Genomic DNA, 26,174 nt, shown 5'->3' on the forward strand with positions numbered 1-26,174 from the left:
TTAAATTGCATTTAAGGTAAGTATTGGATAGTATAGGGGTAAAAATTACTATTCTAACTCCAGGGGGTGCAACAGTAGGGTAAGTGTTGGATTGCGTTGTAATGATATGCGTTGGAAAGGTAGTATGCGATGTAATGGAATGCGTTGTAAAGGTAGTTTTTAAACATGCGTTGTAGTGTCATGCGATGTAATGGAATGCGTTGTAGTGGATGTTGCGTTGTAAAAATTTAGTTGTAAGTGTAGTGCGTTGTAATAGTTGCGTTGTAAAGGTTGTTCACCCACACAGTGCTTTAAATGGGAAAAAATAAGTGCAGGTACTCATTAAAATGAGCTAGAGGTGTGGTGAGTGGGCGGGGCTAGGGGCGGGGCTAAGAGCAAGACATGATGATACTTAACGACTTCTATTATAGTTGCAGCACACACCAAAACACATGATAAATGTGTATATATAAACAAAGCAGGTTAACTCATTACACAAAATGAAAGAGAAATGCGGTAATATGTTAACATTTCCTTTTTTTGCAATAGTTGCACCTTCTTAATGCCATACTGTTAGTTGCTGTTGTTTGGCACAATACTATATATTTTTGAGCACATGAGTAGGAAGAAACTGAAAATACCCCCACTTTGAACCAAAGCTTTATGGCACAAAGCAAATGAAGCAAATCATCACGACCCTTCCCAGAAGATATCTCTTTTCCTTTCATCCTACCATTTACCTGTTGATGTCCCCCATTTAACTTTTACAGTCTATTGTCTATTCAGTCTTTCATCAATCATTCAGTTTTTCACCATTCTGTCTGTCCACCCTTCATATCAAAATCTATCCATCCATCTGTAAATCCATCCATTCATTCTTTCACTCATCCATCTCTTTATCCACCCTTTCACTCATCCATCAATCTTTTCGCTCGTCTATCCATCAACCCTTTCACCCCTTTATTTCATCCACCCTTTCATCCATCCTCCCTCCCTTTCATTCATTCATCCAATCTTTCACTTATCCACCCATCATCCACCCTTTTATACAATCATCCACCCTCTTTCACCCATCCATTCACTCATCCATCCATTCATTCACCCATCCATTCACCCATCTATACATCCACCCTTGCTCACTCACCCACCAACCCTCCCTACTACATTATTTATGAACCTTTGTCGCCGAGCAGTCATGTACATACAAAGTGCAAACCCATTTTCTTTACAATACCTCCTGAGAGTGTCATGATTCTCTCTCTCTCTCTCTCTCTCTCACTTTTTTCTTACAAAAAACAGGCCTACAAATGCAGGCAAACACACAAACATAAGCAGACACACAAAAGACTCCGGTATGTTAAAAGCCATGTTATACTCTTCACCATGGCTTTTTTAATTGCCACTGCCAGGGGACTGACATCATTCCTGTGTTTGCGCAAATGCACAGGATAAGTGTGAATGTGATTGACAGCACAGGGCCTGAACGGACCCCATAGGTGCCAAGTTTTCAGATTGCTATGTGTGACATTTTCATATTTTCATTGCAATTATGAGTGACATTTCAACGACTATGAGTGACACTTTCTCGCTAGCAAAATTAAGCAATGAAGACATGGGAATCATATAAATATCAGAAATGACACCCATTTCAGTATAGCTGCTAATGTTTCAGATTGCTTATGTGTGACATTTTCATAGATTCCGTGGATTTACGAGAGTCAGGCAACAACTAGATGTGTAACACTTAGAGTGGCACTTTCTTGCGACCAAAATCATGGAATGAAGTCAATGGAAATAGACAAATATCAGAAATCACACTCATTTGAGCAACAAGGAAGTCAAACTCTGCAGCAGGTGCTTTTGAAGCTATTATTTAATTTCTAAAAAAATCAGCACCCTCCACCCCAACCTCGGCTTCAGGTGTGGCCAAACCACATGAAACAAAGAGATCTCTGTGACAAAAATAGCAATTCACTGAGCTATCCACATACAATACAGTACAACACAATATGCTTTTTTAAAGGAGGCATATTAACCCTCTGCGTTACTTAATGGTGAGAGTGAAATCTGTCAGTAGAGAAAACTCTGACCTCTCTCCAGCGGGAACAATAATCACATGACTTGTCTCTGACTTAGCAAGTCTAACTGTGCTGGGAAAAGAAAGGCTGCTGCTTGTAGTGTCACTGTCAAGCAGGGATGTTAAATACTTTGAACTACTAATAAATCATCAAAACTGCTAGTTTAGACAAAACGTAGCGCGTTTTCAGCTCAGACAGACAACTTTAGTGTGCCCATTTGCAAGGCCCTATACCGTGCTGGAGCCCCCTAATCATTTTCGTAACAAACATTTTAAATTTCAGCAGGAGATTATTAAATTAATATCTGATGGACCTGAATATCTTTATAGCTGTCAGAACGATCCACCGAGAAGAGCTGCTGGCGCGGCACCACCGGGATGGCTAGCCTGTCTCTTCTTCAGAGAGTCAGGAAGGTAGGTGCCTCAGTGCAGAAAGCAGTTAGATAAGCGCTCCAGGGGCCTCTTCGATGGCATTGTCTGGGCATTGAAAGTATGGGAAGTGTGAGAATCCGCCGCCCTTGCCCCTGATATTACCCTGCACTGACTTTTCACTACCTGAAGTGCTGCGCTTTGAAAATCACACACGCACACTAGCAGGAAAAATGAATCTCGACCATGCTCTGTCAAGCACAGCGTGATAGTGAGCACCGGAGATTATTCAAACGAGCCCTGCTGCATAGCTCAGCTGGGGCTCAGATCGGGGCTACAGAAGTGGCGCCTTGCCAGCCGAGACACGTCCCACTCCTGCTCACCAGCACAGCTAATGAGCCTACCTTTTCATGAGTACTGGTACTCTCTAGGGCAGTAGAGAAGTGCCGGTACTCAGAGCGATAAATTTAAGAAGTGCCGGTACTCCGTTCCGGTGAGTACCGGCCCATTTAAAGCACTGATGTCACATTTGTTTTAATACATCATCGTAGTTTGTAAAAAATGCATGTATATTGGAACATATGGTATATCTCCTGAATCAACCAACAAACCATTGTGACCTCTCACACAACACCACTCTAACAAACACACATCACATACATAAACTACCCAGCCAAAAGTGGCATACATCATTGGAACACTTCATGGAATATCCGCGATTGTGTTGCCAGATTGGATTGAACAACAACCGGGTCAGCGCATGTTTCAGTGGAGATTATAAACTGTATCCACCTTCATCAGGACCACCCTTTTGAATCTGTAAAGGTGAGTGGTATTTGGAGAATCTTTCATCCTCAGGAGCTGATGTGTACTCATACCTCGTCGGTTCTGAAAACCATGTCTCGAATTGATCATATTTCTGACTACAGATGTGCCCCTCACCACGGCATCCATACATGGTATTTCAGACCACTCCCACCTGCTGCTCCGATTGGGCATACCAGAACAGAGTTGATGACACGTGTGGTGACATAACGCCTAGTTCCTTATGGACGATGGTCTTCTGGATCACTTATCTGCGGAATTGTGAGCCTACTTTGATTTGAAACAAGGTACTGTCCGTGAAGTGAGTACCCTATGGGTGACAAATAAGGCTACGCTTAGGGGGATAGCCAAAACAGGAAAAAGCATTTACATCTCATGAGCTACAACGCATGCGATTACAATGTGGTTGTTACAACTACCGTGTTGTTACGACGCAAGCCATTACATCGCAAGCCGTTTCTATGACTTGCTGCAGGAGGCGCGCTCAACTAAGGAATAGTATAATTTACTATTCCAACACCTTCCCTACTGTTGCACACGCTGGAGTTGGAATAGTAAATTATACTATTCCTATGTCCAGCGCGCCCCCTAGAGCAAGTCGTAGAAACGACTTGCGATGTAATGGTTTGCGTTGTAACATCGCGGTCATTGTAATGACCACGTTGTAATTGCATGCGCTGTAGATCATGCGATGTAACATCGCATATTCAGCCAAAACATACCTTTAAACATTCAGATAAGGAGCGCTATCGCCACATAGCAGACCTTGAATCCCAATATTTTGTTTGAGAACAGCTGTCGCCTCCAACGTGACCGAGTCCTTAAGCCGGCTGTTGGAACATGACCAGGCTTCCTTGTATCAGCTTGCCTTCCACAAGGCTTGCTAATCTTGGTATGCATCCCATCAGTGTGTCTATGAACACAAAGATAAGAGCAGCACACTCCTCTACAGACACACTACTAGAGATGTTAGCTCCCACTTTATTCTATCCATTAACAATTCTAACGGATCCCCAATTACTGCTCCAGGAGCAATTGCAAATGTCTTTGCATACTACTATGAACACTTATAATCCCACCATCCTACGCCTTCCTGGGAGACTGCTCACCCCCTACTGCCAGCACTTATAAAGATGATGCTGCTGTAGCTCGTCTTCTACACCCTACAGAACTTTCTGCTTCACGTCCCCAACACCTGGTTTGTCGGAATAAGAGCACAACTTAATTCCTTTCTCTAGAAAGATAAGCCACCACGCATTGATTTTTGACAAGTGTCGGTGCTCCATCTATGACGGTGACATGGGAGCTGTTGATATCAGTCTATATTACTGGCCATTCCAGCTCTTGGCCATTAATGATTTGCTGAATGGGGGCTGGAGAGACCCAGCTTACAGACTGGAGCTAGCACATCTCGGCTTGGATGGGGTGATGCATTATCTCTATGGCAGGGCCATCCCTCTTTCCATCCCAGAAGCACAAGGAGGATTTTTCTGGTGTGGCGAGCTGCTAATAGATTCCTCGGTTTGGACTAGAAATAGACCCAACAGACTCTCCTCTGGAGGAGGCGATGGCTGGAACATACTGCACGTTTAGAGGGTTTCCGACAATGATTGGATCGGGATCACAATGTTGGGTGATGTGTAGGGGGGCTCACATATATGCTCCTTTGCAGGCCTACAGACCCAATTTCCACTCTCCCCCACCCAGTTCCATAGATATTTACAACTGAGATGCGCTCCAATGCTATTACTCTGCTTTAATTGATTTACCAGAATTTGGTCCCCTGGACTCTAAACTACTGATGGGCAGCCTGAGTCAGGGAGGGATCTCCCATCTCTACCACCCCTTGGTCTACAATGCCGCGATGGGACTGGACCACCTTTGGCGGAGATGGGAAAAATGGATTTGTGATCTAGATGACATGGTGTGGCGGGAGGCTTGTATGGCTCTGAGGGAACTCCGAGGGAACTTGTCATTTCAGTGCGATTCAGCATTAGCGGTCAGTGACATTAAAAAATGGTGGGGCACACAGTCAAGCTCACAAACGCATACAAACATACAGTCACAATCATAAACACAGCCACATAAACACACATAATCAATCACACAGTGAGTCAGGAAGACAAAAAAACATAAAAGTTTCACTTACCTTTGAATGTGGCACGTCCTCACGCTCTCCAGTCAGTGGATCTTACTCCTACGAGCACGGGGTGACGTAGCAAAGCAAACTACACCTTATCCAATCCAGACGCTGCTTTAAAGCAGCATGAGAGCAGCATCTGGATTAGCTGGAGCATGCTGCCTCAGCACTCAAAAGACACTGGAGCCCTCCGCCTGCTCTCTAACCCAGCTGACCAAGACAACTGGGTTGGAGAGTTTGACCAGTGCATGTTGGTTTGGCCATAGCAAAGTAGCCGCCCAAACGGACATGCACACTTCAAAGTGAAGGGGCCACTCGCCATTGCTGCCAAAAAGCAGCAATGACGCACTGGGCCTGCCCTCTCTGTTTGGCAGAAATCTGGAAAAGTAAAATGGTAATACAATAATTTTTATTACCATTTTATTTCTGCAACTTTCTGCACAGCAGTGTTGGGGGGGGGGGGGGCAGGCTGATCCACTCGTATGGAGGCTCCGCTACGGCCATTCAGATTGATTAACTGCATTATTTGCACTTTAAGTACAGCACTCAGGCGCTATGGCATGCGGCCCTCCTTGCTGAATCCAACTGCATCCGCTGTTCCTCCCCCGAGGCGGAACTTCTTTCATATGGCATGGCAATGCCGACTGATTACTAAATACTGGTCTAGAATTGGTAGAGCTCTGTCCTGAATTTTGGCTCAACCCATGACATTTATAACACAGAAAATTGCTCTCTTAGGGATCCTTAATGAACTTTTCCTTAATGAACTTGGAGGTCTTATTGGTGACTGGACACTTGTGGGCTTGGCTACGCTGGTGGCCAAGCAGGATATTGCAGAAAATTGTACGTCAGCACAACCCCTAGCCGTACTATATTGAAATCTGGCATGGATTGGTGTACTAAACAAGAGGAACCGATCTTTATCGCAAGAGGTTGCCCTAAAAAATCCATAAAATTTGGGGTAAATGGTGGGAATGCACAAGTTACTTAACTTCGGTAACGATATATATGTAAGAGACATTAGTGATAGATTCCTTAACTTAGAATTACCCCCAGGCGTCAGACTGGATCTGGAAAGTTTTCGTCAGCAGTACCCCTGCGCGTCGGAAGGTGGCGTCATGCAGCTGCGCGTTTGTCGTAGGCGTCGTGATCGCCGGTATTTTGTCATGGCAGCTACTTAGACACTGCCCTCGCGCGCTGACGTCAGTTCTGTACATGACTTTCCACGCCAGGAACGCAGAGCCATGCAAGATACTGAACACTGGTGCATTGAAACTAGGGCCCTGAAAGGGATGACCGTAACCCTAGAAATCATTTCGCAGAATGGGGAGGATGGGTGGGGCGGTAAGGAATCAATCACTAACTAATGTAAGTAACTTGTGCATCTGAAAGAGACACGTTAGTGATAGATCCCTTACCTTAGAATAGATACCCAAGCAATTCCAACAACGGTGGTGGGTCTGCGAACTAAGATCACACCAGAAAGTCACCGAGAACAGAACGGCCAAAGAAGTCGTCTCTCCGGACTTGGCTGTCAAGGCAATAATGCTTAGTAAAAGTGTGCAGCGAGGCCCACGTGGCTGCCGGACAGATGTCTTGCAGGTTGACACCACGTCCCAATGCAGTAGTAGCTGCTGTCGCCCTAGTAGAATGGGTGCGTAGCCCCACTGGAGGCTCGTTTTTAGCCAGAGAATAACAGGCTTTTATACACAAGACAGCCCAGCGAGAGATAGTCCTCTTGTGTACATCCCGGCCTTTCTTGGCGTCTACGTAGCCAACAAAGAGCTGGTCATCCACCCAGAACTGCTGTGCGCGATTCAGGTAAAATGAGAGAGCAACGTTTTGGGTCCAGACGGTGGAGCCTCTCTTCCTTTCTGGATGGGTGCAGAGGCGGAAAGAAAGTGGGCAAGGTGATAGTTTGCCTGATATGGAAGGCAGTGACAACCTTTGGCAAAAAGGAAGGACGAGTGCGGAGCACAACTATATCCGGACGAACAGACAGAAAAGGAGGTTTACAGGAAAGAGCCTGGAGCTCACTCACTCGCCTAGCGGAGGTGATGGCAACCAGGAAAGCAGTCTTTAAAGTTAGTAAATGAAGAGGACAGTTGTGAAGCGGCTCAAAGAGAGGGCACATCAAATAGGTAAGAACCAGATTCAAGTCCCACTGTGGCATCACAAAAGGAATAGGAGGGAAAAGGTGAGTAATGCCTTTGAGAAATCTATTTACAACAGGGGACTTGAAAAGAGAGGGCTGATCAGGGCACCTGAGAAAGGCTGAAATTGCAGAAAGGTAGCCCTGGATAGTGCTCAGAGCAGAGCCCTGCGGGGCCAAAGAAAGAAGGAACAAAAGGACTTCTGAAAGAGGGACAGAAAGGGGATCCACAGCCTTTACTGTGCACCATGCCACAAATTTGTTCCACCTGCAGGCGTATACGGATTTAGTGGAGGGATACCTGGCTGCCAGAATGACATCACAGACTTCAGGAGGCAAGTCAAATGGAATCAAGTGTCGCCGCTCAATCTCCACGCAAAGAGGTGGAGGCTGGACAGGTTCGGGTGGAGGACCGTACCTTGCTTCTGCGACAGAAGATCCTCCCGAAGAGGCAGTCGGATCGGGGGATCCACGCTCATACTGTGTAGCTCGGGATACCAAACTCTTCGAGCCCAGTCCGGAGCTACAAGAATGACTTGGGCCCGGTCGTGCCTGATCTTCTTCAGCACTGTGGGTAGAAGTGGTATAGGCGGAAAGGCATACAGTAGACCACAACTCCACTTGTGACGAACAGCGTCGCCGAGCGAGTGCCGCCTTGGAAATTCCAATGCACAGAACTGCTAACATTGCGCATTCTATTTGGTGGTGAATAGATCTAACCAAGGCTCTCCCCACTGTTGAAAGAGACCTTGTGCCATCTCCGAGTGAAGACGCCATTCGTGATCCATCGTGCACCTGCGGCTGAGTTCGTCCGTGCTGGCGTTCAAAGAACCTGCCAAGTGTTGAACAACCATGGAAATGCCTTGATGTTACAGCCATATCCAGAGACACAGAGCCTCCTGACTTAGGGTCCACGACCCCACCCACCCCGCCTTGCTTGTTGCAGTACCACATGGCAGTGGTGTTGTCTGTGAACACCTGCACTACTCTCCCCTTGACAGAGGGAAGGAATGCCTTCAGTGCAAGTCGGATCGCCCAGAGCTCCATAAGGTTGATATGGAGCCTGGACTCCACCGGAGACCAGAGGCCTCTGATCTCCGCCTCTCCCATGTGGCCGCCCCATCCCAGGAGGGACGCATCCATCACCACTGTGTGCTCCGGTCGGGGAAGGGAGAGTGATCTGCCGCTGACCCATTGCTGGTTCGTGAGCCACCACTGCAATTGTTGTGTAGTGCCCTCCGAGATCTGGACATACTCGGACAGGTTCCCCTGATGCTGCGCCCACTGGAACTTCAGGTCCCACTGCAGAGCCCGCTTATGCCATCTGGCATGATTGGTCAGCAGGATGCAGGAGGCCATGAGGCCCAGCAGCCTTAAGGTCATCCTGACTGTAAGAAACTGGCTCTATATATACTGCACCAAAGTGAGGTACAGTGTGTATAGAGTCCAAGAGTCCCCAAAGGTAGGCAGAGGTTAAAGTTAGATAGAACCCTACTCTCTAATAGCGGTAGCTTTGTCGAGCAGTAAGGCAGTATCAGAGGACAGCGTTAAGCATTTGATGTACGCAGTCAGCAAATGAATTCACACACTCAAGAACTGAACTCTAGGCCAATTGTTTTTGTATAAAAATATTATGTTGTTTATTTTTAGAACCAAGCAAGCCTGGTACAGGTAAGCATTGAATACGTTTCAGTAATAAGTTACTGGATATAGATCAGTTGAAAAATGCAATAGGAATTGTACTTTGTTTGAATGACAGGGGAGCAGTAGTATGCAATTCTTAGCAAATACAGTACATTGAAATGAATAGGCTTTTTCAGTAAATTGCAGGTAAGTTACTTTTTACGTTAGTTTTCTAACTCAGTGCTGGATACCTAGATTCAGTACTGGGATATTTCCAAGAAACAGGTAAGTAATTACGTTTTGGTTATTCGCATGATTTTTAAAGAATATTTTCAGATTTCAAAACTCCACACTTAGAAACTTTTTGGAGCAGTACATTGAAATGAATATGCTTTTACAGTAAATTACAGGTAAGTTACTTTTTACATTACTTTTCTAACTCAGTGCTGGATACCTAGATTCAGCACTGGGACATTTGCTAGAAACAGGTAAGTAATTACGTTTTGGTTATTCGCATGATTTTTAAAGAATATTTTCAGATTTCAAAACTCCACACTTGGAAACTTTTGGGAGAAAAAGTGTCAATGTTATCCTATAGGAGGAAAACAGGTTAATGGTTCACAGGTAAGTAATAGGCTGTGGCAGTTAAGGTTCTGGGGTTAAACTCAGGGGTCCTTCAGGGTCAGTGATGCACTGTTTTTGCACCCTCAGCGGCACTAGGGTGGCCGGGTGCAGAGTGTTGAGGCCCAATGTTATCCAATGGGGGATAGGGGGCCTCTGGTTGGTGGCTGCTGGCAAGCAGGCCACTGGGTTGTGGGAGCAAATCTCCTAGGGTTTAGCTCAGGGCAAGTTGGGAACCAAAGTAGCACCAAAGGTGCATCCTCAGCGGCACTAGGGTGGCCGGGTGCAGGGTGCTGTTTTGAGGTCGGGTGCCCTGTTGTTTTCAATGGAGAACCTCCGGTACAAAGAAACACTGCAGGCTCAGGGACAAGGATCTTCTGGGTGCGACCACCACTTCGAGGGGTAAGTTGGGATGTCGTGAGTTGGTTAGGCACCGTTGGTTTGGGCACACAAGGCCGTGGGGCGTCAGGTGCAGGGGTGCCTTGGGACGTTGGATTTTCTTACCCGCTCTGGTCACGGTGGGGGGGTCCTCTGGATTGAGGCTGCAGGGTTCGTCTGGAGGTTTGAGGCAGGTCAGGGGTCACCGGATCTCAGGTCAGGATCACCGGGGGGACCTCCTCGTGGTGTTTTTCCACTTGAGCTCTGGCCGATTTCGGCGGGGGCAGAGTGGGCTGGATTCGCGGTCTCTGACTGGCACCAGAAGCTGCAGTTTAAACACGTCCAGTGGTCACCGGAGAAACAGTCTTTGAAGTGAAGGCAGGCAGGTCCTCCGGGGTTTGTGAGGTTGCTGGCTGCTGGACACGCCAGGATTTCACAGAAGCAGGTTCAAGGGGAGACGGGCCTGTAGGGCTGGGGCCAAGTCAGTGGGCGTCGTCCTCTTGTTAGCTCTGCACGGCTCTTCGTCCTTCTTCTATTCTTCTTGTAGGTAGGCTGGATCTGCCTTCTTGGTTCAGGGCTGCCTCCTAAATACTGTATTTAGGGGGTGTTTTAGGGGTCTTGAGGTCAGTAGCCAGTGGGCTACTGACCTTAGGGTGACTACACCCTTGGTGTGCTCACCCCATGTGGGGGAGTGAGCACAATTCCTAGTCCTGATTGGGGAGTGCCTGCAATCTGCAAGAGGGGGAACACTGGAGAGAGGGCTTTGCCGCCCCTCCCCCACCTGAGGGGTGGAGTTGGCAGAGGTGGGCACACCTCCTGGGCTGGCTAGTTTATCCCGCCCGTCTTCCCGCCGAAAGAGAGGGGAGACAGAAAGGGGGCCTGCTCCTGATAGCAGGAGAGGCTAGGGGTCGCATTACAAAGGCTGCCAGGCCTTTGAAGCTCCCCTCCCACAGATAGCTCTTCCTGGTCTGGAGAAGGTGTGAACACCTCCGCCCAGGAAAAGCTTTGTTTCTGGGCTCAGGGAGTGTAGGTTCCCACCATAGGGGTCCAGAAGCATGTCTTGTGGTGGCAGGCTGGTGTGTACCAGTCAGGGAACCCACCAGAAGCTGGTCGTTTTTCAGGGGGCATCTCTGAGATGCCCTCTGTGTGCATTTTTCATTAAAACCCACACTGGCATCAGTGTGGGTTTAATGGGCTGAGAAGTTTGATTCCAAACTCCTCAGTTTTCAGGGTAGCCATTATGGTGCTGTGGAGTTCGTAATGACAAGCTAACAGCACCATATACTCTTAATACATCGCCATCATCCACAGGAACACCATCCGCATCACGACCAGCACCGACAACACCCCACCCTCCGCCGAACACCTGCATTTCCAGATCCACACCGACCCGAAGACCACCCTCAGAGGCACCCTGATCTACCGACCTCCGGGACCACGCACCCAATTCAGCGAGGACATCGCCGACTTCGTCAGCCCGCATGCCCTCCCCTCCGCTGACTACATCCTCCTGGGGGACTTCAACTTCCACCTGGAGAACAATAACGACCGCAACACCACCACCCTGCTCGACAACCTCGCCAACCTTGGACTCAAGCAACTGGTGAGCACCCCCACCCACCTCGCCGGACACACACTCGACGCTATCTTCTCATCCAGCAAAGACGTCGATTTCAGCCACGCCACAGAACTCCATTGGACGGACCACAGATGCATCCACTTCACCTTCAGGAGAACGACGATCCACCACCACCAGCAACAGGTTGCACGAAGAAGCTGGAACAAGATCACAGCCGACCAGCTCGCCGCTTCCCTGAGCCAGCACCCTCCGGCCAGCTCAGCGAACCCCAGCCAGGCCGCCGACAACCTCACGAAGTGGATCAGCAACTGCGCGGACGAACTCGCCCCTCTGAGGACCCCGCCCAGCAGACCCGGCAGTAAGAAATCCCCATGGTTCACCGACGAACTCAAGAGCTCCAAGAAGAACTGCCGAGCCCTCGAGAAAGTCTGGAGAAAGGAACCCACACCGGACAACAGGTCCACCCTCAAGCTCGCCACCCGGAAGCACCACCAACTGATCCGCACCGCCAAGAAAACGGCTTTAAAGAACCGACTGGATAACAACGCACACAACTGCAAGGAACTCTTCAACATCATGAAAGAGCTCTCCAACCCCAACGCCGGAAACAACGACATCACCCCTTCGCAAGACCTCTGCAACTCCCTCGCCTCCTACTTCCACAACAAGATCGCGGACATACACAACAGCTTCAGCACCCATCCGACCCACGCCACGTCCACAGCAACGCCACCCACCACCACCCTCCGAGCCTGGACCCCGATCAGCACCGAAGACACCATCCGCATGATGAACTCCGTCCACTCCGGATCTCCGACCGACCCCTGCCCTCACCACGTCTTCAACAAAGCCGACGCTGTCATCGCACCCCACCTGCGGGACATTATCAACACCTCATTCGACACCGCCACCTTCCCCGAGAGCTGGAAGCACGCCGAACTCAGCGCTCTACTCAAGAAACCTACGGCAGACCCCACCGAACTCAAGAATTACCGCCCCATCTCTCTACTCCCGTTTCCAGCCAAAGTCATCGAGAAGACCGTCAACAAACAGCTGGCCGCCTTCCTCGAGACGAACGGATCCCTCGACCCCTCGCAGTCCGGATTCCGTGCCAACCACAGCACCGAGACCGCCCTCATTGCCGCCACCGATGACATCCGAGCCCTGATGGACAACGGAGAAACAGCGGCCCTCATCCTCCTAGACCTCTCCGCGGCTTTCGACACGGTCTGCCACCGCACCCTAGTGCAGCGCCTCTGCAGCGTCGGAATCCAGGAGAAGGCACTGGAGTGGATCATCTCCTTCCTCGACGGAAGAACACAGAGAGTCCGCCTACCACCGTACAAGTCAGAGGCCACCAGTCATCTGCGGCGTCCCTCAAGGATCCTCGCTGAGCCCTACACTCTTCAACGTCTACATGAGCCCCCTCGCGGCCATCGCACGCCAACACAACCTCAACATAATCTCCTACGCCGACGACACCCAGCTGATCCTCTCCCTGACCAACGACCCCGCCGCCGCCAGAGCCAACCTGCACGAAGGGATGAAAGAGGTAGCCGAGTGGATGACGACGAGCTGCCTGAAACTGAACTCAGACAAGACGGAGGTCCTCATCCTGGGCTCCTCGCCCTCCGCCTGGGACGACTCCTGGTGGCCCCCCGCCCTGGGCACCGCACCCAAACCGACGAACCACGCACGCAACCTGGGCTTCATCCTGGACTCCTCCCTCTCCATGACCAGGCAAGTCAACGCCGTGTCCTCGTCGTGCTTCAACATCCTGCGCATGCTTCGGAAGATCTTCTGGTGGATCCCCACGGAGACCAGGAAGACCGTCACCCAGGCCCTCGTCACCAGCCGACTGGACTACGGCAACGCCCTCTACGCCGGAACCACCGACAAGCTCCAGAAGAGACTCCAGCGGATCCAGAACGCCTCAGCCAGACTCATCCTCGACATCCCACGGAACAGCCACATCTCCGGACACCTGAGAGACCTGCACTGGCTCCCCGTCAACAAAAGAATCACCTTCCGGCTCCTCACCCACGCACACAAAGCCCTTCACGATCAAGGCCCGAGCTACCTTAACAACCGAATCAACTTCTACGCTCCCAAACGCCACCTCCGATCTGCCAGCCACGCCCTCGCCACCGTCCCACGCATCCGTAGAGCCACAACAGGAGGAAGGTCCTTCTCCTACCTGGCCGCCAAGACCTGGAACTCCCTCCCGGCCGACCTGCGCCTGACCCAAGACCACCTCTCCTTCAGGAAGAAGCTCAAGACCTGGCTGTTCGAGCAGGAACGGCACCCCCCCCCCCCCTCTAAGCGCCTTGAGACCCTACGGGTAGGTAGTGCGCTCTATAAATGTCTTTGATTGATTGATTGATTGAATGGCAGCACTGCACTTACAATGCCTAAGAATTGACTTAGACACGGTAGGGGTACAGGGCTCAAGCACCTGTACCCTCACCACTGGCGTAGGGCACCCAGGTAGAGGGGTGACTGATCTGTGCCAGGGCAGTGGGTTGTAGGCATGGCATACAGGGATGTGTGCCATGTCGACTCTTTACTTTGTTCTGCACCAAAACACCGGCCTGCAAAGGCAGTGTGTGTGTGTGTAAAGGTACAGGGTCTCTAAGGGTGGCACAATAAGTGCTGCAGCCCTTAGAGGTCTTCCCTGGTCACAGTGCCCTGGGTACCTGTGGTACCATTTACCAGGGGCTGACCTGTGGCCAGGGATGCCAATTGGGTTAGTTTTTGGGAAAGAACACAGGCCCTGGGAACCTGATTGGCAGGGACCCAGGGCACACCAAAAAAAAGTGCATCAGTAGTCTGGCAAAAAGTGTGGGGGGGGGGGGTTACTGCAACAGAAACCCACTTTCCTACACTGACCGAAACCCAGGACCAGGGCTGAAAGATCAGAATCATAGCCCGAATGTCCCGGACTCGCTGTCCGGGAGGATAAACCCGAAACTGTGCCATGTCCAGAACCGCTCCGATGAAGAGGAGCTTCTGGGAGGGAATCAGGTACGACTTCGGCACGGTGATGGAGAACCCCAGCAAATGCAGGAGGTCGGCCGTAGTCTGGAGGTGGGAGATGACTGCCTGGGGCGAGCCCGCCTTCAACAGCCAGTCGTCGAGATAGGGGAAGACTGAAACCCCTGATCTGCGCAGATGAGCTGCGACCACCGCCATCCCTTTCGTGAACACCCGAGGGGCGCTGGTAAGGCCAAAAGGGAGCACGGTGAACTGATAGTGCTCGTGGCCTACCGTGAACCGCAGGTAACGTTGGTGGGCCAGCAGGACAGGGATATGAAAGTAAGCATCCTGAAAGTCCAACGCTACCGTCCAGTCTTGCGGGTCTAGGGCAGACAAGACCTGAGCAAGTGTGAGCATCTTGAACTTCTCCTTCCGGAGGAAGCGATTGATGTTCCAAAGGTCTAAGATAGGACGCAGGCCCTTGTCCTTCTTTAGAACCAGGAAGTAGTGGGAATAACAACCACAACCCACTTCTGGCGTCGGAACGTGCTCGATGGCCCCCTTGGCCAAGAGGGCTGCAACTTCCTGCTGGAGAAGTGTTAAGTGATCTCCTGACATGTGGTGGTACTGAGGTGGCATAGCTGGAGGCGTAGCCTCGAAGGGGAGGGAGTAGTCCCTTCAGGCTATCTGTAAAACTCACCTGTCCAAAGTGATGGTGGGGGAGGTGATGGCGAATCCTGCCGCCCACTGGCGTTTGATGGTCCTGAAACACCGGACTAGGAAGGTTTGGAGGCAGTGGAGGCAGGGGTGGTGGCGGACTGACCCACCCGCTGGCCCTGTGACCCACCTCGGCGGGTCCCACGTCTGCGACTGTTGCTACGCAGGCCTGTGGCTCTGAAATGAACGTGTTTGGGCGCCCCTTCCGTGGCCACGAAAGGAGAGAAAAGCAGAAGCCGAAGGAGTTCGCGTGGCCGAAAGACCCAGGGACTTGACCTTAGCCCGCGAGTCCATAAAGCGTTCCAATGCACTATGTGCCTTGTCGCCAAAAAAGCGAGTGCCATCAAAATGCATGTCCATCAGAGTGTTTTGGACATCCCCTGAAAAGCCAGTTGTCCTCAGACAGGCGTGACAGCGTAGCGCCACTGTCGTGGAAATTGCTCTGCCCAGTGAGTCGGCGGTGTCAAGGCCACAACGAATCGTGAGCTTGGCTGCATCTCTCCCTTCAGCAATAGCTTGTGAGGCAGCACCTGCGCCACCGTATCCCACACAGAGTGGGAATAACGGCCCAAGAGGCATGCGGTGTTCACAGACCTTAATCCTGAACTGGCGGAAGAGAAAATCTTCTTCCCAAACTGCTCCAGTTTCTTGGATTCCCTGTCTGGAGGTGCAGAAGGGAATTCACTCGGGGACGCAGAGGCTTGGACAACCAAGATCTCAGAGGTAGGGTGTTGGGAGAGGAAAATGGGGTCACCCGGGGCCGGGCGATGGCGTCCGGCCATATTCCTAGCCACAGGAGCTCCTGTTTTTGGCCTGGACCAGGTGCCCAAAAGAACGTCTGAAAGTGCGTCATTAAAGGGCAGCAAAGGCTCCGCAGAGGAAGCCGCCGGCCGAAGCACTTCTGTCAGGAGGTTAGTCCTGACGGCCACTGTAGGGAGCTCGAGGTGGAGTGCCTCGGCTGCCCTACGCAACACCACTGAATAAGTACCACCCTCCTCCGTAGCCACGGTAGAAGGAGACAGTGTGCCAGGTTCTGGAGAGAAATCCAGACCACCTGCGTCCTCCAAATCCTCTGCCCAGTCCAGGTCTAACTCGCATTTGGCTGCGAGAGGGTCTCAGACCCGTCCCAGTCCTCCCCATCCACCGTAACCTGCTGGGCAGACGGGAAAGAAGGAGGAGGATGGAGAAAGGGATAGGAATTCCCCATCGGCGTCGGAATCGGCGTCGATCGACACCGGTCCTGCACCGTCTCCATGTCGGGGTGGAAGCCGGGGACGACATCGACTGGGGAGCCGACCGCCGCCGCCGGCGGTGTCGTAGATGTCGACGTTGGTGGAGGTCGTACGAGGTCAACCGACGTCAGCTGGGATCCATGGGTGTCTCGCGGCGCCGAGGCCTGAGCCGTCGACCACGTCGGGGCATGAGCCATCGACGAAGAAGGGCGGGGACCCCCAGTCGAGCCCGCGGGGCCCGAAGGCGCGCTGGCGGGGCCCGACGGGCCAAAGAGGCGGGCCATGGCTGACAGAAAGTCCTGCAGCTGGGCCGGAGTCGCAGACGGACCCGGGAAAGGCAACTGCTTAGGCTCCGCCGGAGCCGCGGGGCAGCACCACCCGCACCCTCAGCCGTGTCATGCGACAGGCTAGGGAAAGGCGAGGAGCGGCGTCACTTCTTCGACTTCTTGTGCTTCGTCTTACCTGACCCCGAGTGCGAAGACTTAGTTGAACGATGGTGGCAGCTCCGCGACCGGTCCCTTGACCTCCAACGGGACCGGGACCTTGAACGACGCAGAGCCGACTCCTGGGCCTCAAGCAACTTTCGGGACCGCTCCCGCAAAGTTTTCGGAGCCATGGCCTGGCAGTCGGGTTATGACGTGGGGTCGTGGTCGTGCCCCCAGGCAGTAGAGACACTTGCGGTGCGGGTCCGTCACGACATTATGCGGGTACAAACTTCGCAAGCATTGAAACCAGGCATCCCTACAGCACCAGGAGTCGAAAAGACAGAGACAAAAGTCCCAAAAAACTCAGTCAAAAAGTGACTGGGGGTACCGCTCTCTCCGGATCTGCGCTTGCTGGCACGGGAAAAGAAAGAACTGACATCAGCACCCGAGGGCGGTGTCTAAGTAGCTGCCGCTACATCATCCAGGCGATCACAATGCCTATGACGGACGCGGAGCCGCACGACGCCACCTTCCGACGCGCAGGGGTACTGCTGACGAAAACATTCCGGATCCAGTCTGGCGCCTGGGGTAATTCTAAGGTAAGGAATCTATCACTAACGTGTCTCTTTCAGGTACTGTGGTTTATCCACAGTACGAAATTATGTACTTTCAAATGACTCAACATTTATGTACTCACTAACTTTGGGTGGGTGAAATAGCGGGACTTGATTGGGCAACAATACAATTGTTTTATTTACAGTTTGTTCATTGTAAAACAATAACATTTTAGATTATTAAAAAAAAAAACATCCAGCTAGTCGCCCTTACCATGCCTCCTACAATAGGATCAAAAGTCTAGTTGGACAAAAAATTCCACATAAAATATAGCTGTTGCAGGATAAAATAAATCTAGACCCAAGTTAAAAAAAGCTTATTCAAGGCTAATGCAAGCTTTCGTTTGGTCCTATTTTTACGTGCTTCATTTCTGAATAACTTTTAACATATGAATTCATTGGCTTCTGCAAATCTTTTGCCCGGGCCCCAGAAATCGTTAAGATGGTATTGGGTGTAATAATTATTGCATCCGACGAGGCCTTCTTAGTCAGGCACTTGGAGGAAGATGTATTTTTGAGGGGAGTGTTGGTGGTGGTGGTGGGTTGGTGGCCGAGTAAAGACAGGGAGTGTCCGGTCAAAAGAGCTGTCATAAGCAGCTTTACATTATAGGGCGAATATTTCTTTTTTTCCTGTGATAGAACCTCAAAGCAAATCTTTTACTGACCAGTAGGTGGCAGCAGATTTTAAAGTATGTGCTCGCCTGCCTTGTCTAGTAAGTTTCCTTTGGCACTACCAGATATAAGCATTTATTTCAGCAGTTGCCTCCGGCGTGAGAGCGGGTGCGGTCCAAGACGAAACAGTAAATACTTACGCAGACGCATTGCACAACTTCAGTTTATAGTACATAATAATACTCGTTCCAAGACGTAACAGGTATTGCCGCTTAATTATTACTTTGGTAGCTCGCTCTTGCTTCTTGATCAGCAGTAGGTTTAAACATGCGGGAGGTTCTCTATTTTTAAAGTAAAACATGTCTTTCATTTAGTCTTTTTCCTGCCTTAAATTGGCAACATTTCAATACAAGTCAACGGGAAAAATACACCCCCCAGACTATTTTTCAGAATCTCGGTCTTTCACCTTCCCAAATACTGGCTTGTATATAAAGCAGTCTGTGTATTGTGTTCCTGGAGGGGCGGTGTTTTAGCGCAAGACATATCAGGGTTCTGTGTACTCCAGTGGCGGCAGCCACCTACGGGGAGTGGTAAGGCGGGCAAATGGGAGGTGGGTGCCGGTGCACGGCAACATTACATCAACAAGATTGCCGACATGCATTACATTATCGTAACTTTAAAACGGTAATGTAATGTATGTTGGCGATTTGGTGCACATTAAATACATTTAAGACATTAAAAAAAAGAAAAGGAAACTCACCTCATTTGCGGCACGTCTGTGCTCCTGTCCGGTGTTCTTCACTCCTCCAGTGCGGGCCCCAGGCTACTCCCCTAACCAATCCCAGCGCTGCTCTCAGCATGAAAGCAACGCCAGGATTGGATGGAGCAGGCTTGCTCATCGCTCCAAAGAGCACTGGAGGCGTTTGCTCAGTCTCAATCTAGCTAGGTGCACAAGATAGCTGGTTTGAGAGGTTTAAAGTGTGCATGTCTGGCTAGCCAGCGCAAGATGGCCAGCCAAAGGGACATGCGCACTTTAAACATAAGTGCCATGCCCGGAACCTCTTTCTGCTGCTGCCAGTCAGCAGCTGTTCCGCACTCCTGACGCTTGGCTCGTGGCGGGGTTATTGAAAAAAAAAATGGAAATACATTAACTGTATTAGCATAAATTTTTTTATCTCTGGGGCATTTTAATTAGTGGGGCGACGCTCCTCCACCTTAATGGAGGAGCTGCCCCAGGTGTACTCTGGAGTGGACATCTGCCAAACAAACCAGTCAATAGTAAGGTTAAGGAAAGATATCAATATGCATAGCTCCAGAGGAGCGAGACTTGTTTGGACAAAAAACGGATGTTCGAATATAATAATAATGATTGTAATATGTTAACTCCATTCAAAAATCTGCTCCTAGGTGTGAGATGCATGCCCCGTGAGTGAGGCTGCTCCACCGTGTGAGACTGACACACACTGAGCTAGGCTGCGCTCCTTGGATACATACATAATATAAATACAATTAGACTTACAATACATTAGTCAGTCATACAGTGGACATTTCTTTGAGATTGTACTCCAAAGACTGTGCTTCAAGGTGTGAGACTCATATCCAACAATTGCCAAAGTATGAGATGTGTTTTTGTGAATGAGACTATACTTGTCTGAAATTTGAGGGTTTTCCGAGACACTGTGTGATGGGTGTTCTATTAAGCCAAAGGCTCTAATATGGGATCAATAGGGTGTAATAATAGCTTATTTTTCATACAAGGAACCTGCGCGGACACCATGACGGTAACTGCCATGGCTTAAAGTAAAGGAATACTCTGGGCTTGGTTTAGAATTGGGTGATAATGGAAAACCCATAGTCAGAAAACTGAATTTGCATAAACATTTGCAAATGTAATTTGTCTCTGAACCTATTGTCTCTTCGCCTTTCCGCTCCTTTATGCACTGTCAGTTTGAGATGTATTTTTTGTCATTATTTCTCCGATATTGTTACTCAGTGATGATCTATGATTCGTACTGTATTTAGTACTAATGAGCATTTATTTGACACTATTTAGATACATCATTATAAATACATAAATGAGTCTGTCTTTATTAAAGGTGTTTATTTAGTTTTAGGAGTATTTTTATAACTAGGAATTAGTTTGCCAAACCCTGTCAACTATATAAACATTGCATCGCCATAATTGGTATATTAGAAATGAAGACTGGGCGTAATACAGGCCCCCGCAGCCCCGCTGTGCGGTGGTGCCCCCAAGCTCCAGGGGGTCCCCTCAGCACAATACTCCGACTGGAGAGCTCCTGATTGAGCCTGGAGGGGGCCCCTCCACGTACCTTGCAGGGGGGCCCCCTCCAGTTTCGTTACGCCACTGAATAAAGATACAATTTGGTCTTTGGTAAATGTGGTAATTTGTTTAGTAATTCACTAACCCAGCATGAAGGGACCTGTTGGGTAATGAAATTGGCCTTGTCTGTAGAAGATTATTAGTCCCAGATCGCTAGATCAGGATCAATAGGGTATAATAATATTTTATTTCTTCATACAAGGAACCTGCGCGGACAACATGACTGTACCTGCCATGGCTTAAAGTAAAGGAATACTCTGGGCCTGGTTTAGAGTTGGTGTGATAATGGAAAACCCTAAGATGTGTTGAATGGTTGCTAATTCTTGAACACTATCCAAGGGCAGAATTTCCGGTAACAGAACATATACTCATTTGAATGATTGAGATTTTCTAAAGCGCAACCGCTACCTCGGCGGTGGTGTCCTGGCGCTAGCTGAGTGCTGCATTGTGGGCCCACTATCCCTGCCTGAAGAGCCAGTTTTTTAAAGCTCTCCGGAATTCTGTTTGTGATTTTAGCAGGCACGGATGGAGTGGGAGTGAGTTCCATAGTTTTAAAAGACTGCACCGCAAAAGATCTACCGCCCAGTTGCACTTTACGGTAGTCGCAGATTGTTGGATCTCAAGACTTGTTTTTGATGGTACAGCTGCAGCCTTTTTTGGAGGTACCTAGAGCCCAAGCTTCTGGTGGCCCTAAATGTAAGGATCAGTGACTTGAATTCTATCCTTCTGATTATAGGGAGCCATTGAAGTTGCTTCAAGTGCGAGAGATGTGGTGGCGCAAAGGTACCTGCCTGATTAGCCTTACAGCAGAGTTTTGGATAATTGGTAGCCTTCGCAATAAGTATGCAGGTAGCCCCAAGTATAGGCTATGTGCATAGTCCAAGTGAGACGTGACTAAAGCATGGACCACTGTCTTCCGATATTCCTCCGGCAGCAAGAGTAAGAATTTCCTTATTGCCCTCATCTTCCAAAAGCAAGTGGATGAGATATGTCGTATCTGGGCGGAGAAAGAGAGCTCCTTGTCCAGCCTGATTCCCAGATTCCTGGCTGATTCTGAGGGGGGTGGGTTCAGTTCTGAAGGCCACCAAAGAATGGGTGAAGGAGGGGGCGCTTGACTAAAAAACAGGACTTCCGTTTTCTCTGCATTTAATTTCAGGCCGTTCTTATTCCTTCATGCCAAGATGTCTTTTGTAGAAAGAGTGCTAGTTCCAGAAGTGAGCGCTTCCCATCCCCACAAGTAAAGCAAAAGCACAGTCCCACAGGCCCCATTCACCACCTCCCCCCAATGTCCTCAGAGCCCAGCAACGCCCTCTGTTTACAGTCATATTAAACAGCGTCTTTGTGTTTTTATTTTAGGCAGAATAAGCCATTATTTATTCGATGCGGTAAAAAAAAACAACCTTTACGTTGAAATCTGCGTGTCATTTAAAGATTTACAACTTTGCCAAGCATTTTTGCCATTGTGGAAAATTAGATTTTACTGTCCACATCTTCACCTGACCCTGCTCCCCGCCCTCCACCCCAAACACAGACCACAACGCCATAGGCCATGGGACGCCTTTTATTTATTGCTGATTTTAAGGGCAATTTGGAAACCTTCATCTTCTAGCTGAATAGGCAACTCCCTGGTCTAGCCTTGCCCCAAACCTGGCACCGAATAAAGAATGTAGAGTTTGTGGTACATGTTGTGCCTTAAAATATACAAATGATTACCTCAAGTATCGATCATGTATATGTCCTGTACATTGTAATTTTATACATATATGAAAGCAGAATATGAGACGATGTTAACCAAAGAATGATCCTGCTGGTTGCATTTTGGCTCAGTGCACCTCAAAGTTTGTGGGGACACCCCATTCATTATGCATTCTGGCTGCATACGGCACAGGGAGTTTTAGTGACTCATGGTGGCTACAATTTGGCACAGGGCATATTTGTGCCTGGGATTGGTGGTTATAGTTTCACACAGAATAATCCTTTGACTAGTCGTGGTCGTTTTATTTTGAAGAAAGAAGAGACACCTCAGTGGACACTCCCCAGTACCTGGTGAGTACCTCTGGCATAGGTTAGCCAAGTTAGTATTTTAGGATTCTGGTGGCGGACACTGTCAGTAATTATTGTTCTGAATACTTTGTGGTACATGGTACATCAGAGTCTGGTTGAGGGGGATGCCATTTGCCTTATTGTCCCCGAGTATAGTCTTAGATCGGATAAGAAGGGATGGGGGACTTATTAAGATGCATTTCTAAGAGCCCAGTCCTTGCACCTGGAGAGTCTGCCTGGCATTAACAGGACGGTGAGAACATGCAAGATCACAGGACTATCATCTTCTGCCAATAGACAATAAAATGGCTTCTCAAAGTCCAAAATTTGTCTCAACAAACATGCATTTTTGTATTATTGCCAAAGAACCCCCCAAAAAACCTTTAACAATCATGGTTTATCATTCTCAACACATTAGATAAAGGTGGTGGTCGGCATCCATCGTTGTCCTTTCTGGCTTCACCATGACATCATGGACACTTGGATACGGATATAGTAGGCAGGCAACACAACTGCAGATCGAAAGACAGTGAAGGCAGAGAGTAGGCACCTCATAACCTGCCACCCAAAGTCCGATCTTTCAGATACTTCCTTTGCACAAATCTATGCATTTTGCTTTGTGCCTTTGGCTCTCCTGTCCTCTTTGGTCGTTCCCTGGTAGTTCAGGGCCAGCCCAAACTCTTTCCCAATTCTCTCCCTTTCGGATTTTCAAGACAGAGTTTTTGCAGGGGTTTCAAGTACAGAGTAAAAAATGTAAGTCGCTTAACAGCTGGCAGCCAAACTTGTCCGTGGAGAATTGGATGCGCTGCTAGGATGGTGCCATGTCCACTTTGGATGGCCAGCATTGTGATATCCCACTCAGCGCTGGGTCTGGCTTCAGCAGGAGGATTCTCTGTCCCATGCCAAGTGGCATTTCTTGCAGAGGATGTGACTCTCCAGAGGGAAACATCCCTGATCCGTCGGCTCCACTGAAAGCATGATTCGACATTTCTGCATGAGAAGGAAGACAACACGTTAACACTGCACACAAATTCCTTAACGTTACAATTCTTACAGTTCTGGTCTCCAGACCCCCTTTATCGAGACTTTTGGCACGTTATTCTCCAATTTTTCCCCAATTATTGGAAGTCCACGGACAAGCATGGTTGTTTCAGTGCCCAGGGCCCACTGCGAAGCATGCAACAGCTTCCTTATAATTCACTTCCTTTTCTCTCCGCACACGACAAAGCCAGAAAACTGTCTACATAGACAAAGAGCGTGCATGGCATGTGAAACATAGAGAGGGAAGTGGGTAGGGGGTTCAAGAGTTATGTTACATTTCATACCTCATCCAGCCCTCCTCATTTAACTGGGAAGATTCCATAGAATGTTTAGTCCAAAAAGGGGCACGCAGCAGATAATGACACTAGCTAAAAAATATTTCTTTAGCATCGCTTGACCAAAGTGGTGTTTTGATCTAGAGGTCACATCGAATGCCTAAAACTTACAAAAGTATGGTGATACTGCTTGTATGAAAAAGAACATTCAAGATCCATTCGATCTAAGTACTACAACATCCCTAAAGCCTAAAACTTACAAATGGATGGTGGTACTGGCCATAAAAAATAAGAACATTTAACATCTTCATCTAAGTACTGCCCAGTATCCTGAATGCCCAAAACGTACAAAAGGATTTCTGATACTGCCCATATAAAAAAGAACATTTAACATCCTCCTCTCTATCTAAGTACTGACCAGTAATTAGAGTCCCATTTATAGGTCTCGCCGACCAGACCGCACAAGCTGTATGCTTGTGAAAAGGCCTATTGTCAGCTTACAATGGGCTTAGAGTCCACCCATTTCTTACCAATGGTTGGCTTTACTGTCACTCTCATTTTCTTGGTTTTTATTTGTTAGCTTGTGCTGCCTTTCCTTCCTCCTATTGTGTTTGTCTCTTCCCTGGAGCATGACCTTATTACTTGTGTACCCCACAGCTTATGTTTCAAGCACTACTTTTTATTGTTGTTAAACATTCCATTGAAGTGCTTTGTTTTCCAGCTGCCTCTCTTGTGTACTTATCTTCTCCCCTCCACCTCTCCGTGTGGTTCTCTCTCATTCATGTGCTTCTCCCCTGCCTTCCCACCGAAATGCGCTCATTCCCTTGTGATTCTCCCCCAGTTCCATGTTGCTCTCTCTCACCTGTGTGCTTCTTTTCTCCACCTATAATTCATGTTGCCCTCTCTCCTTGTGGATTACTTCTCCCTCCACCCTCCGTTCTCCTTCCTTCATAGTCCGTGTGGCTTCTCCCCACTGCCACCCTCCACGTTACTTCCATTGCTCCAGGCCCTCTGCGTTACTACCCCCAACACAGAACCTCTGTGTTGCTTCTATCCACCTGCTTCAAAATATAAAAATAAAAATGCTTTTGCTAAAAAAAATTCTTTTTATTTACTGATCTAACGCACATTAGAAAATAAAAAGAAAAATTTGCCCATGTCATTTTCGTAGACACATGCATGGGTCAACCACTCTACCATGCTTATAACCCACCTGTAAAGGTCTAGAAAAACACTTGAATGGTTTTCCCGTTACTTTTCTAATTGCTCTTTTAATGCTTCCTGGCAATCAGACATCTCCATCCTCAACTAAAAACTTTGGGTACTATTCAATTCTAGCATTCGTCTTGTGTCATTCATAATCTCCACCACAGCTGTCCATTTTTAACTGCTCAACATACAAAAAAATCTGACAATACTCCCATTTGGAATGATCAGATGCTTTATCAATGGATTGATTTTTGGCAAACTGTAAAACTGCAGTAGCCTACTCATGGCACTGCCCAGCATGCATTTGTTCCTTGTTACAAAATTCCCAATGTTGTTACACGGATCGTCTTTAATTTGCCTAGACAGCCATCCAGTTAGACATCTACACACCCTGGGACCAGTTCACAAACACATTTATGAGAATATGAAGATGCACTCTTCCAGTAGTACTTCATATAGTTGTATATGTCTTAGTGAATTGGTCTAAAAACATTCAAAATGGAACTATTCAGGGAACATTAATTTACAGTTTGTACAAATAGAAAGGACTAAGGGCCACATGTATCAATATTAGGAATAGCGATTACCACCTTGCGATTTTCTGCGAATCGCAGTTAGGCAACTGCCATTCCTAATGTATGAAACTCCATGAGTTTCATTTAGCGATTCCTAGGGGGTCGCAAATCAACCTACCTCATGAATAATAATGAGGTAGGTCTCTATTTGCGACCCATTAGGAATCACTAAAATCATGGGTGTGGTGGCCTACTGGGGTCAGCAGACCATCATGTTTGTGATTGCTTTTAAATAAAGCAATACCAATGCTGCCCATTTTTCTTCAAAGAAAACGGGCTGCGTATAAAGAAATGTTTTCTTTTCATTTTCCAAGAGCAGGCAGTGGTCCCCCAGACGTCGGTCCCTTGCCGACTTTGCCACTGGATTCAAG

At 48.7% G+C, this 26,174-nt stretch overlaps 1 protein-coding gene and 1 long non-coding RNA gene across 4 annotated transcripts in view; one reads left to right on the plus strand and one right to left on the minus strand.

The window, feature by feature from the left end:
- LOC146868146 (uncharacterized) overlaps window positions 1-26,174 on the plus strand; it is a 205,725-nt gene that overhangs the window by 80,352 nt on the left and 99,199 nt on the right. The gene's annotated exons all lie outside the window — the stretch shown is intronic.
- The window catches only part of FBLIM1 (filamin binding LIM protein 1), a 103,496-nt gene continuing 99,326 nt past the window's right edge, over window positions 22,005-26,174 (minus strand). For both annotated transcript variants that reach the window (XM_085609031.1, XM_085609030.1), the window contains exon 8: window positions 22,005-23,693. In XM_085609031.1, coding sequence (XP_085465157.1) covers window positions 23,580-23,693 — 114 coding nt within the window. In that variant the 3' untranslated portion in view covers window positions 22,005-23,579. The remainder of the gene's footprint in view (window positions 23,694-26,174) is intronic.

Source organism: Triturus cristatus, chromosome 1_2, assembly GCF_964204655.1.
Source record: "Triturus cristatus chromosome 1_2, aTriCri1.1, whole genome shotgun sequence".
NCBI lineage: Eukaryota > Metazoa > Chordata > Amphibia > Caudata > Salamandridae > Triturus > Triturus cristatus.